Source organism: Melanotaenia boesemani, chromosome 12 (genome assembly GCF_017639745.1).
Source record: "Melanotaenia boesemani isolate fMelBoe1 chromosome 12, fMelBoe1.pri, whole genome shotgun sequence".
Taxonomy (NCBI): Eukaryota; Metazoa; Chordata; class Actinopteri; order Atheriniformes; family Melanotaeniidae; genus Melanotaenia; species Melanotaenia boesemani.
Window position 1 is genome coordinate 12,856,700 of NC_055693.1, and position 13,890 is coordinate 12,870,589.

Genomic DNA, 13,890 nt, shown 5'->3' on the forward strand with positions numbered 1-13,890 from the left:
CTGCAGTCACCATCCTTGAGTTGCCAATAGTGCAATTTTCAGCGTATTGACACCTACGGGACATAGTTTGTTAGAGAGGCGAGAATGTGTAAAAACTCATAATGGTCATTTTTACTTAAATAAATAGGTACATCCATTTCAAATGTTGTCAAACATCACTGCCCACATGCGCCAATCCATCCTTCACATTGGCATGGTTTTTAGGCAATAAATCCACCAGAGGGCAGTGCAGAGTTCACTTCTGACTTCTGACGTCAGTTTTAGACAACAACAAACATGGCACTGGTTGAGGAAACCATGATAATGAACTTTCAAAAGAGGCAGAGCAGTAGAAGATGGTGGTCTGTGTGGCCATTAAATACATAATAACAAAAATACAGGACTGACTGAAGGCTCCATCCGTATCTGTATTTAACATTAAGCATAAATGAGCCCTTACAGCACCGTGCTGACCTAACAGTTTGATCATAGTGATAGAAATGGCAAGCATAAATTTGACTTGAGGAGAGGTGATTCACTTTAGCTTATCCAAGTTTTCATCCAGTTTGGTATTCATTCCACCAATTCATTTGTCCCAAATAACTTCTTTCTAACAATCGAGGTTCATCGCGTAATGTATGACAGATGCTATGTTGCAGCTAATTATAAAAATGAAGCTTTTCAGAAGGTTGATGACGTTGTATTTTTGTAAACTTGTACTTCACAAAATTCAGTTGCATTAGCAAATAAACAGTTTCATTTTTTGATATTATGGTATTTAGACCGCTTTGTTGTGTTATATGAAAAGTACCCTACTCACCCTAGAGACATTGCTCCTCATTTCAGGTTGAATATATGGTACAGTAAGGTAAGAGAGGACATTTCTGTTGACAGAAGTGGGATGACACAAGAGGGCGAATAGGATTAGATAAAGTCCACTGGGAATTATGGGTTAATGGTGATGGTCAGGGCTGGTGTGACTTGGATAGTGAGCTCTGGTTTTAATTGAGTTAGTTTGGCCTCAGTTGGTATTTCGGTCAGTGGGTCACTGCCTGCAGTCAGGCCTCTCCTGGGTTGTTTGTTAAAGTGATTTTCCTCGTCAAGTGTTGAGATCACACCATTTAATAGGCCTCCAGCAACCTGGACAGGAGCCAATTACAGATCCTTACATCTTTTGCTCTGCATATTTTGCTTTAAGCTACTATGTTCTGATTGTTTTTTTTTTTGTTTGTTTGTTTATTTGCCCCAACCTTTTTTTTTTTGTTCTTATTTACCATATCACTTTCACAGTATATTGGATTAACAGTTATTTTCATTTTCGTTGCATTTCCTCCGTAAACGACAGTTCTTTTTACAAGGGTCAGCTATTTACAACTGCCTGAAAGGCAGTTTTTTAGAAGCATGACACCCGCACCATTGAGAGAAAATTACATTCTCTTTGGTCTCATTTTGACCATAAAAGGAGATTTCACATGAACCCAGAATATAGCATGAAAAGTGATCCCAAAACCCTCAGGCATAAAAATGAAGGAAGCATAAAAGAAAAGGAGGGTGTTAAGCCTTGAGGGATGATAAGACATGAGTGACAAAGACACTTTGTGAGAGAACAAGACCCTGTGTTTTCTAAAAGTCTAAATTATGACATGCAAAGTGCAAAAATGTTCAAAGGGCAAGAGCTCATAAAATGAAGGAGTTGAACTGTTATCATTTAATTCTAGTTCTGATTTAATGGTCCTTCTGTCAGGATATGGAAAGAGGTGGATATCTGGTAGTTGTTGCTACATACAACCCTTTGTTGCAAAATGACAAATAAGCATGGGAAGGACAAGGCGTTATACATGAATGAGTGAGCAATAAAAGAGGAACCCATTTGTTTTACAGCCCCCAAAACAGCAAAACCTGAAGATCATTTAAAATAAACAGCTCTGCCTTCCTCAGAATAGGTAAACACCCTCTGTCTCACAGAAGGCCTATAGAGTGGATCCAGCTCAATCTCAAACAGTACAGACCTCTAGAAAAAGAATTGCCAAAATTGTTCATAAATAAAAAAAAGATTATATCAAAACATTTCCAACCCAGTATCTAAGTGTGTAGATTAACAATCCATTTTGCATTTGTTAGTATTTATTTGGTATTCATTACCCAGTCAAAGCAGACAACCTGCTGATTCTTATCCTATGAATGAGGTGAGCTGTGTCTTTAAAGATCAGCACCAAATGGTCTGTTATTTTACAAAATGTTTATATAATCACAGTTTAATTTTAATCTATCTATAAAACCAGCAATTGATTTTGAATTGAATAAAGACCAGTAGTAGAAGACCATGTAGTTTTCTACATAAAGGTGGCATGTAGACAGCAGGAGCTAGTTCCTCATACCATCAAAATTGCAAGAAAAGAAAGAAAGTTCCTTATCGCATCACCATAAAATACCCTGCGGTGCATCTTGCAGCACAATAGGCCTCTACCCTCTGCTGCATCGGACAGAACACCTATTATGTCATCAGAAAGAGACGATTAGCATACTCAAGTAAGGATGAAAGAGAGGTCACCAACTACCTGTTCACAAAGGCCATAATTTTTACCGGTAATTAAAGGCTTACATTTCCCTGGCGGATCATCAGCGGCCACAGAACAAATGAGGAAAAAGAGCAACAGAGGAAAAAAGAAGCAGGATTCTCCTCTGTTAAAAGCTCTCAGGCTTGTAATGGTAATTAAGAGCTTGTCTCCAGAGAGGGGACGATATTAGAGCTAAAGCAAAGCTGAGGTGGTGGAAGGGGGTGGTCCCCAACTCTTTCATGTTCTCATTTCCCTTACTTGTTCCTCTACTTACTCTGCCCAAATCCTCCAATCCTCCTATTCACTGCACTTTTCACCCCTCCAACACTCCCTCCTCACACTAACCTGCACCTCTCTGCAATGCAGAATAAAAGTAATCAGTTCTGCCTATCGTCATTGTTCCACACCAGCTAACCACTATGCTTTGAACAGAAAGTCACGTACTTGCATACAGTTGGTCCTGTTTGCAGATACTGCTTTTTGATATGTATTTTTTTTTTTAAACTACAAGCTACAACAGTTGCATGAACCCAGGTTTTAGTTTTCCTCCGTCCCACAGGAGCCAACTTTGATTTCTGCTCACCACCAACATACACCGACAGCAGTCTTACTGTGGCTCAGTACCTGTCTTTGCTGTATTTTTTTTCTCTTGATGGAGCCTGCAGAGCTGCTGCTAGCCAGCTCAGTAGGTGTAGTCATGGTAACCTGCAGGCAGCTAAAGAAAAGAAATGTTGACAGGCAGATATGGGTTTTTCTAAGCTCAGTGTCCCAATCCTTATACAACCAGAAAACAGCAAGCACACCTGCCTGGTTGTGGCTCTCATGAGAAGCCTCTTCCTGCACTGAGAGGTGAGCATGGACAGGAAGTAGGAAGTGATATTTTTAGTGGCAGGACTTAAAATGAGAATTTCCAGGAATCTCATGTTGGTGCTGCCGACTAGCTGTCATTCATCTTCTCTTCCTCCTCAGCATTTAGTCTATTTCTCACTCTTGCCCTTGACTAGAGCTTGTGTATATTTATAAAGTATGTTTAGTGTTGTTTATGTAAGAATGCAAAAGAAATGCATGTATATGCAGCATGCACTGTAGGAACTTTTAATTTCTGAAAGACTGATCTGTCCATTTGTCACCTCACAAATAGAATAACTTCATTTGCAGTTTGAAATCTATCATAATTCTGCTATCTAAATCCATAAATACGTGTGTGCTTGTTCACTCTTTTATCCTTCCTGTCAGATGAAAAAGAATTACACAGTAACATGCACTTTTTCATGCTTGCTTCACACCTTGTGGGGGAATAATTATGACTGACAAGTCTTGAATCAGATTCTCCTGCAGTATTATCAGGAAATAGATAGATTCTGGACTTTCTGTGGTTACTGCACATGAGTTACATTTACAGACCAGACATATATATATATATATATATATATATATATATATATATATATATATATATATATATATATATATATATATATATATATATATATATACACATATATGTGTGTGTGTTAGATAGATAGATAGATAGATAGATAGATAGATAGATAGATAGATAGATAGATAGATAGATAGATAGATAGATAGATAGATAGATAGATAGATTCGGGTTTGTTCCATTCAAGTAATTTGTAATAACAAATAGTCTTTTCTTATAATAAGAAATAATTGGCTCATTTTAACTGAAATCCTAACAGGCTCTGAATTAGTGTATTTATTTATCTATAAATCTCTCAAAAGCTCCTAATTTCATGCATGTTTCAATTTCTTCCTGTGGATCTTTGACTCTCACGGTACAGATTGAAGCACAGTATGTTGAGAGTTTGTGGAAAGCTGTTTTCACATTCGTCCTGTGTACTGTAAGTTTGAAACATGCACATATGGGCAACTGGTTGTGATATCTCAACTAATGTGAAAGCCAATCATGATGGCACAAAAAAGAAGCTTGACAAACACAAGTGAAAATGTAAAATCTTTAGTTCTCCAGACCGTGGTTATAGTGCTTTAGGTTTTACATGAGAAAGAATAAATCTGTGTTTTACTACTTTTCCCTTTGTAAAGGTTCCATGTGTGATATTTTGAACACCAGAACGCAGCCGATCTTTCTATCCGAAGATGATGTGGTTATGAGAAACAGCTGTTTTCCTTCTGTTTGTAGTAACTACAGCATATGTGTTGTGTTTTCTGGCAGTCAGTCTAGCTGTGTGTGTGTGTGAATGTTGAAAAAAAATAGATTAATTTAAAAAATTTAATTTGTAGGTTCAAAGATTTAGAATTAGTTCACAAATTAGAAAAGTTATTTTGTTTGAAAACATCTTCTCTTCAGGCTTCCATGCATTTTAATGTGGTTAAAAGAATCTGAACTAGCATCTGCTCAACTTTGCTGTCAGAGCTGATATTTTAATGTGGACAAACAACCAATCCAGTCTTCAGTAAAGGCAAGGCACACTCTGGATTCTATAATGTTTCAGGGGGAGACGGGGCTATAGGTGTCAAATTTTATTCTGCACAGCTACCTAGGTTCACATCATCCACCATCACTAAGAGGTTAAAGAAGCTGAAGAGGTTAAATGTTTACCTCAAACTGCACCAACCTTCAGCTGTACAAAAATAAGAGGTTGAACACTACAATTACAATAGTACTGCAAACCCTGCAACAATAAACTGTGAAATATTTTTAAAGAGGATATATAATGAAGAATCCTTATATAATATAGTTTTATTCATTTCAGCATGATTGTGCATGTATTTATTGCATTTGTAAGGGAGGAGTCTTATATATAAATAATATTTACTGTGTGTGTTGTTTTTCCAGAAGATGTAGTGTGATATCACTCACATTTTACTTGTTGTTCAACACAGCATATCTGATTATATTTCATATGGGATTTACGTGTTTGCTTGTTTTTAAGAACCTGTACCCCCATAGAGATCAAATGACAATATTCTGAGAAATAAAAGGATAAAAGGCACCTATGACCTAAGCCCAATAATTCTTTGTCTTAAAGAACCTTCTTTGTTGTGACTGAAAAGCAGCCCATTAAGACATTAAGCTTTCTCACACAGTCAACAGCATCATGGCATTAGACATTTTTCAGTCAATACCCGATACTCACTAAACTCAATTCCCCTTCCATGCATGTTTACATGCAGACAGTCTAGTTAAATGGCCAGGTTGAACTTGTCGAAGATACACATAACTTTCCCTGATAAGCTGCAAAGAAAGATGATGATATGTGCAGCTGCCTCTCATGGTAAAACCCTGCTTATGGAAAAAAATACCTGTGTCTCTAAATTGTTTACCACTGTCTGTAAATATGGTATATTTTTGTGTAGCAATTTTCAAATTCTACTTAAAAGAATAGGGAGAAAACAAATGACACAAATTGAATGACAAAGCAAGGCAAGTACATTTAAGTTGCACAATTTAGTGTTTTACATACTAAATTATTTTATTAACCCTTAAACGCCAAATGTATCATATTTGATAAATACACTTTCTTTGACCTCTGCACCACTTACATTATAAAAACGCTTCTTTAAATCTCATTGCATACAGCTCAATAGATGTATCCTGCCCTATTGTGACCTCATTGATGTTCTGCAGTATAAAACAGTCCGTTTGTTTTTATAGGTCCGATTAAACATTCAACTGATTAATTAAAATATGATAGAAAAATGATATAACCTTTTAATTAAACAAAGTAAAAACAAAAAACAGGTAAAATGTGTTGGGTGTTTTCCCTCCAACACAGAGCAAAAAGTCATCAAATGGGCAAAGTACGTTTCAGGATGAGAACCACTGACACGTGATCGTACTTTTTGTGTCCCACTTCAGCCTGCCTTGAAAATAAAACACACGAAAATCAAAAGAAATGAGTTGTGCTGGAGACACGTGAAACATCAAACCCACCCTGACAATGACTTTTTCAAAACCCTCTCCATTATTCTACAAATAAAACATGGAGGCTGTCACACACACACCCACACACAAACACACTCTAAATCAGACTCGACTCCAAACAATTAAAGAGACTATTCAGACTATTCAGCGTATTCTAGAGGAAAGAGATGGGACCGAAATAGAAGAAGTGGCATGGTGTGTATGTGTGCATCTGTTTGTTTATAATCATGTTTGTATGTGCATGCTTTATTGATTTTTCTTCTTTTCTTTCCCGTCTGTTCATTCGACTACTCCTTTCTCGGCATATCTGTCAATCTCTCTGTGTGTTCTTTGCATCTGTGCTGAGTTTGGACAGCATCTGCACAGTGTTTTCTGTGCACGGTTTGTTTTCCTACCCTCTGGCTTGGAAAGTACTCCTCTGTAGGGATCTGAGTGCCAGCTCTATGAGGTCTAGTTATTCCAAATACTAGGAAATCAGCAGAACATGCACTGAAAGTTGCTGCAAATCAAATTTATGTCCCTCTGAAGTACACACATCCTTTTATAATCTCTCAAAATCCAATCTTAGTTTCCGGTCTCTTAATCACTCACTCAGTCACTCACTAACTCACATTGTTATTCATTCATATATCAGTAAAATACATAAGACCTACTGCACTTCGGAAGTTCCTTGTTTCCCATTCTTCTTCAGTGCTGTATGGATCACCTAATTGAAGGCTTCTTTATGATTCCTTTCAAAGGCCTAATGTGTTTTTCTGTTTAGATCTTTAATAGACATGAATACATAGATTGTCAGTATTGTAAGTGTATTAATTAAGTACATTCATTCTGTTATTTTCAGTCACTTTAAACATAAGCTTTTGCCAAATGAATGCAGTGTGGTGAATAGATTTTGTACAAATTAACCGAATTACATAAAAAAAAAAAAAAAAAGGAACAGCTTGACACTTGAAAGAGATTGTCTGCTGACAAAGCCAGTACACAGAAAATTAGCAAAACACGATTTATACCTGCTGTTAGGTCCTCTAAACAATTAGCTTGACATTTTAGGCATTAATTTATTTTTTTCTTTTGTGAAATGTTAGTAAATATGAGTCAAAACTCAAGCAGATGGTTTGATTCCCTAAAGTTGATTTAAAAAAAAGGCTCAGTGTAAAACGCACAATACCCTCTCCTCTAAATATGGAGGACCAAAACTGCCAAAATTTGAAATAAATACAGAAATATAACATGGATCATTAAATAAATTGATATGTCAACACATTATACAAAAAAAATGTTTTTCCATTAAGAAATCTATAAAACATGACAAATGTTTATATATTTTTTATCATTTTCAACTTTTTAAATTGAAGTTGTTGTTAATATTCCTATTTATCTACCTTTTCTTGTCATTTCCAGTTTAATTTATTTATTTCTGTGTCTCCTTTTTACATTATTCTGTCTCATTTTTTTTATATTTTTGTACATTCATTTCTGCCTCATTATGTAAATGAGGGGGACAGCCTGTCAAGGTGTGTCACAGTAGCAGATCCTCGCCTATTGGTCAGTCAACACTGAGCAGGCTGTTAGTGCAGGGAGGACTGTGCAGCCAAACCTTCCGGTCTGGTTCTGCCTGGCTTTTTAAGTGGGTAGGATGTTCAACAGGAGACTTCACAGGATCTTCGGCACATTGCACTTTTAGCTGAAAAAAATCACACAGTCACTTAATAACTGTTTACTGTTTGGTGTGTCTGCAGTAGCAGAGAGGGTGTTCCAGCTGCAAACATGCACAGCTAGCATTACGTGTTTCACAAAACATCACATATCACACTGCACCTGACAGGGTCATGAAGTTGGTTTCTGATTGATTTCTGTGGTACGTGTGTATGTGTGGTGTGTGCAATGTTTTTTAAACAACTGAGTAATTTGTATTCACTTAATTTATCTGAACTGAATAAAAATTACTCAGCTGTTTCACAAAATATTACAGGGTGCACTGCAGCCCTGTAATGTTAATGTTTCTGTGTTTATTTGTAATTTTGGCAGTGTCAGCCTTCCATACTAAAACTCAAAAATCAACACGATTAACTTTTTTCCACTCTGTTTGAAATCAGCTGATCCCACTGTGCTTTAAGTTAACTTGTGTGACTCCTAAAGTTATGTGCTAAATGTCTACAAGATAATCACTTTTGAGGGAATGAGGTGCACATATGATATTCCAGTTTCAGCTTTTCAGACAGACAAATGAAAGAAACCCTCTGTGAGAAAAAATTGTGTCATAGCTCAGGGCATAAAAGATAGATTACAAAAAGAATGGGTCTGCAGCTCTTTGTACATCTTGACCCATTACCTCCAATGCACATCGAGTTATAAAGGTCCTAATCTTTCCTTAAATTGTTCTACACCCAGTATTCATAGTAATGAGCATGTGATGGACCGAAATGTAGAAAGACTGCATCTTAAGTCTCATTTCCATCAGGCACCATGACCAACTCTGAGCTGGGGGGAGGATGTCAATCAGTCAGATTACATGGATTTGTTCCACACCCACACATAATGTGAAGGCAGAAACAAAGTACATATACAGAAACACACACTCACTGTGCTCCTGTACTGTCCAAGCTGCACATACAGTCAGCGGGAGATATTTTTCACACCTTATCTTGTCAAGTCTTTTAATGGCACATTTATTAGTAGGCGCTAATAAATGAAACAAGGATTTGAATTTCTGAATCTTAATCAAAAAACTGAATCCATATAAGCTGTAGATGATGGTGCTAAAAGAAAGATATGGTTGAACAATTCATGTCTCAAAGGTGCCTGCTCAGAAGGGATATAAAAAGGCAATAACAAAACATATATATATATATATATATATATATATACATATATATATATATATATATATATATATATAGATAGATAGATAGATAGATAGATAGATAGATAGATAGATAGATAGATAGATAGATAGATAGATAGATAGATAGATAGATAGATAGATGACTTTTTGATCTTATAAGTTCAATCATTCATTCATTAATGCATCCATTCATTATATGTACCGCTTTGTCCATTACGGGTCGCGGGTAAGCTGGAGCTTTTCCCAGCATTTTATCAGGTGAGAGGCAGGGTGCACCCTGGACAGGTCACCTGTCCATTAGTATTTTTCATAAACATTCTACTGCTTTTGGCAATCTAATTAAACATGTGTTGCACAATTTCAGACTAAAAGATTTATTGGTGTCTTTGAAAAAGTTCTCTTAAAAGCCAATCCAAAGCTCAAGGCCATAATTTAACTTTTGTAGACTTTTCTTTGCTGACTTTACTTCTTTACTAAAATGTAAATACATTAACACTTCATGCATTTAGAAGTAAAGTTGCTGGAAATAATTAAATTTCCACTTCAATTCAAGTCAATGTAGTCACCACTGTAGTGAGTTACAAAGGGTCATGAACTGCACTGAGACTATTGATAGATAAAGCTAATACAGACACTACTGTGGTGGTTTGACAGTGCAACATATCTCAGATATTTTACTCCTCCTTCTTGCATGCAAATTATTCACTCACTCCAGTACTTATTAACAGATCCATCATTGTGGATTTGTTGTGTGTTTTTTGTGGGTATGTTTGGTTTATTTGACACGTCCTCTCAGTCAAGCTAATATTTGTGCATCTTTTTAAACAACTCTGTCAACTAAATCCTCTAATTGTTCTTTGCCCTGTAAATTTAAACTGTGGCTGGAGACACACTTTGTGTATTTAACACCAAGAGAGAGAAAGTAAGCTTTCAAATATGTCTGGTGTTATTTCAGCTGTACCCTGGAATGTTCCAATGAAAATGGAGCAAGTGTTTATTTCATGTAAAACGGGCCAGTCTTAACTATTTAAATGAGCAATATCAGAATGAAAACCACCATCCTGGTGCACAGTGTCCAGTTCTCACAGTGTTTCTGTGAAAGTGATGATGATGTTCACCACCCACTGCCAATAAAATATAACACAACTGTTGTATAAGAGGGTTTTTGAAAGTGTTGCCTTTGGATTAGTATCATGCAGCAGGAGGCCTTCAACTATTTCCTGTGATTCCCAGGCAGCTCAGTGGAGACTTCCTCTGCAGGCAGCGGCTGCTGGAAGCATGACATTCCTAGTTTACAATTGATCTAATGGATGAACTAAGCACAGAGCAGATTTATAAAATTAGGAAAATGTAAATTATGCATTTCTGTCACACGCAGATATAAAGATGTACAACATGTGGTTTTTATGTATGTTTGCTATATAGATCAGTCTTACTGCAAAGAAAGATAATGTTTCATGCACACGTGTGCATTTGTTTAATCACAGGCAAGAGGTTTCTATTTTGTAGGTACAGCATGTAGCCTTTGTGGAGCCTGGCTGTGCACAAATACCAAGCTGAGAGTGGCTGTTGAACTTTGGAAATGTCAGCCATTGCTCCTCACAGAGTGTACTATCAGTTCATTCCTGGGTGTCCTCCCATCCTACTTCCCTGCACATCTTAAAATTTTCCTTGTGCTACAAGTGACCTGCTGAAATCTTTTGAAGTTGTGCCTTTGGTTGTGGACAGAACAAGCACAGAGGATTCAGGCCTTTAGTTCAAACACAAACACTCTTTTAAGAAATAAGCCCGCCAGTGTGGGTCTGAAGACATGTGACCCATAGTCAGTGGCCAGTGACACAGCCAGGTCACACAGGAAGGGAAAAAGGTGCTGTTGCCAGTAGAATGCAGTTGATTCAAACCACTTCAAAACGTGACACAATCCATCCATACATTCGTTTTCTTTACCAATTAGTCCAGTTCAGGGTCATGGGGATGCTGGAGCCTATTCCAGCTATTGGCAGGCGACAGCGAGGATTCACTCTGAACAGGTCGCCAGTCCATCGCAGACATAACAGAGTGTGATAAATAATTAAATGTTTAGTTCTAAATATCTCTGAAAAAAGGTTAATTGTGTTCCCTGTGCTGGGCCATGCAGAGCTATCCATGGTGCTGTAATGTGCTGATCAAAATAAACAACATATAGTACAGTTTGTTTTGCTCCATTGCTCATAAATTCTACAGCTTAAAAAAGGGGAAAACCAGCTCCTTCAACACCCCCCCTACCAATTCATCCTTTTCCTCTAGAGCTTCCTTTGTGGCATACCTCGAAGCAAATTCACAGCCCTGCTTGCAGAGGAAAGTCCTGTACCAAAGGGTTTACAGTATGTGCTGCATGATGAGCCTTCCTGTTGTTTACATGTTGCTGTTTGGTTCACTAAGAGGTAGCAGCATGTGATTACCGCACCCCAGGCCCTTCAGATTTCCACTTCTGTGGAATGCAAAATTAACATGTGAGCAGCATGTTGGCAATGCTGTATCTTTATTTTAAGACAGGCATTGATCATGGACACTGAGGGTGTCCTACTCTATGCAAGATGCCAGCACTAATCAGCTCAGTGCTACATCTAATATTTGGCTTATAATTTATCATGTTTTATCTTCTGCTCATTAATTATTTTGAGTCCATATGCTTCCACAGTTAACAGCATCATAACAATAAAATTACTGCATTAGATGTAAAAGTAAAACTTTTTTAATTGCTACTGAAGCAACACCTTTTTCTTCCACGTGAATATGTGTTCTCTCTTTTGAACCACTCATTCATGAAGCAAAGATCCCATTGACTGCCAATAGAAAATTACTCCCACAGATCATCTCTCAGCAAACTGCTGTTGTTGACTTTTGGCCTTCCCGCACACCCAGCAGCAGATCCAAATAAAATAATGTTATCATACGTCTCCTCTCAGTTACTTTTGCCTTATTTTCTCTTATGGACACAGTCTCTTGGGGGGGGGGGGATTTTAGGCAGCCCTTGAGTGCCATCATGTGTTCATTATTATTTTTTTTACTTTTACATCAATGTACTGGGAGTTGCGTATCTATGTGTGTGCATGTGTGTCATTGACCAAACAAGTGAATCAAAACAGCCCCCTTGATATTGCATAAAAAGGAAAATCTGACTCAGAGCAGGAAATTCAGAGGAAAAACTTGAACAGCACAGATATATGTGTGCAAATGAAGAGGAACAAGTATGTGCCTAGCATTATGCATACATGATGCACTAATGATAAAGAATTGGTGTGTGCACGTCACACTTGTCACCTGCAAAATTACATTAAGCATCTGTGATGAAGCTGCTTACTTTGATGGTGCTGGTGCTATATTTTTCAGGCTGTGCACAAGAGCATACCTGTCAGAAGACAGCGGGATGATCATGTGTGACAGCATGCCTTCTCCTGTCTTCACAGGAAGTGCTTTGAACATCACTTGCCGAGCATTTTTTGGCTACAGTGGCGACGTCAGCCCGCTCATCTACTGGATGAAGGGGGAGAAGTTCATAGAAGACCTGGATGAAGAGAGAGTCCAGGAGAGCGACATCAAGTAAGAAGCACATTTCATCTCACTGGTCTTGGCAGTAATGAGGAATTAATAGCAGATGTAGATAAATTTACCACAAATTATTAAAAGACGATGCCAGTGGTTTTGCATGTTTTAGTCCATTAGCTCTAGATTGCATAAACTAAACCCACCATTTTTTAGAGATTTATTCTCTGACTTCCAAATGGTTGGCGTTCTCAATTTGTCTTGCTATGGTTTTATCATCATGCAGGGGATTGATGCAGGCCATTAGTCATTCATTTTTAAATTACAATGTCTTTCTGTGGAAATACGCTGGCAAGTAGGTGGAAACTAGACAGCAGCATGAAGAAAAAAAGACTCATTATCATATGAACAATAAAACTACTGGAAGGTTATGTGAATAACATTGATCACTGAGTTAAAATGCAATGATCAGTTGGGAAGGCTAGGCTAAGTAATTTACACATACCCCCATCTATAAACATTGAGGCAGACCAAACACCAGACCAACCAACATACCTTTTCCTATTGCAACAGTCCTCTCTGACAGCAGCACCCCCTCTAGCAGGGCAAGGTGTCCTAAAAGTGCAAAGAAAAGAAAATTCTCAGGAAGTGCCTAAGACATTGATCCAGCCTCCAGTCTTCCTACATCCTAATTCTATTAAGCATCAGCAGGATACTAAACTACATGTCAGATCCACAAAGACTCTGTCCAACAACACACAGGACCTAAAAGATCTGCAGCTCATGTCCTGGTGCCAGGCTCCACAGCACACCCTCGGAGCTAATCTGTATTTGCCGCAATGCATCAGGGCTGTTCTGATGGCACAAGGGTGGAACAGGTGATTTTACATTGTGACTTATCGACGGAAAACACATAACCCTGAAAAGAAATTAAGATGCTTTCATGGGTAAAGATACAATATTTTAAATTTTATTTTTATTTAAAGGAAAGTTAACAGGAAAGATAACAAGCCAAATCAACCTTTACTGTCATAACTAACATGTCACCCTTCTCTCTATTTTCACTTCAATGGCCT

The 13,890-nt window shown here is 37.6% G+C and overlaps 1 protein-coding gene across 7 annotated transcripts in view; it reads left to right on the forward strand.

The window, feature by feature from the left end:
* il1rapl1a (interleukin 1 receptor accessory protein-like 1a) overlaps positions 1 to 13,890 on the forward strand; it is a 188,427-nt gene that overhangs the window by 159,853 nt on the left and 14,684 nt on the right. For all 7 annotated transcript variants that reach the window (XM_042002238.1, XM_042002236.1, XM_042002242.1 and 4 more), the window contains one exon: positions 12,739 to 12,871. In XM_042002238.1, coding sequence (XP_041858172.1) covers positions 12,739 to 12,871 — 133 coding nt within the window. The remainder of the gene's footprint in view (positions 1 to 12,738; positions 12,872 to 13,890) is intronic.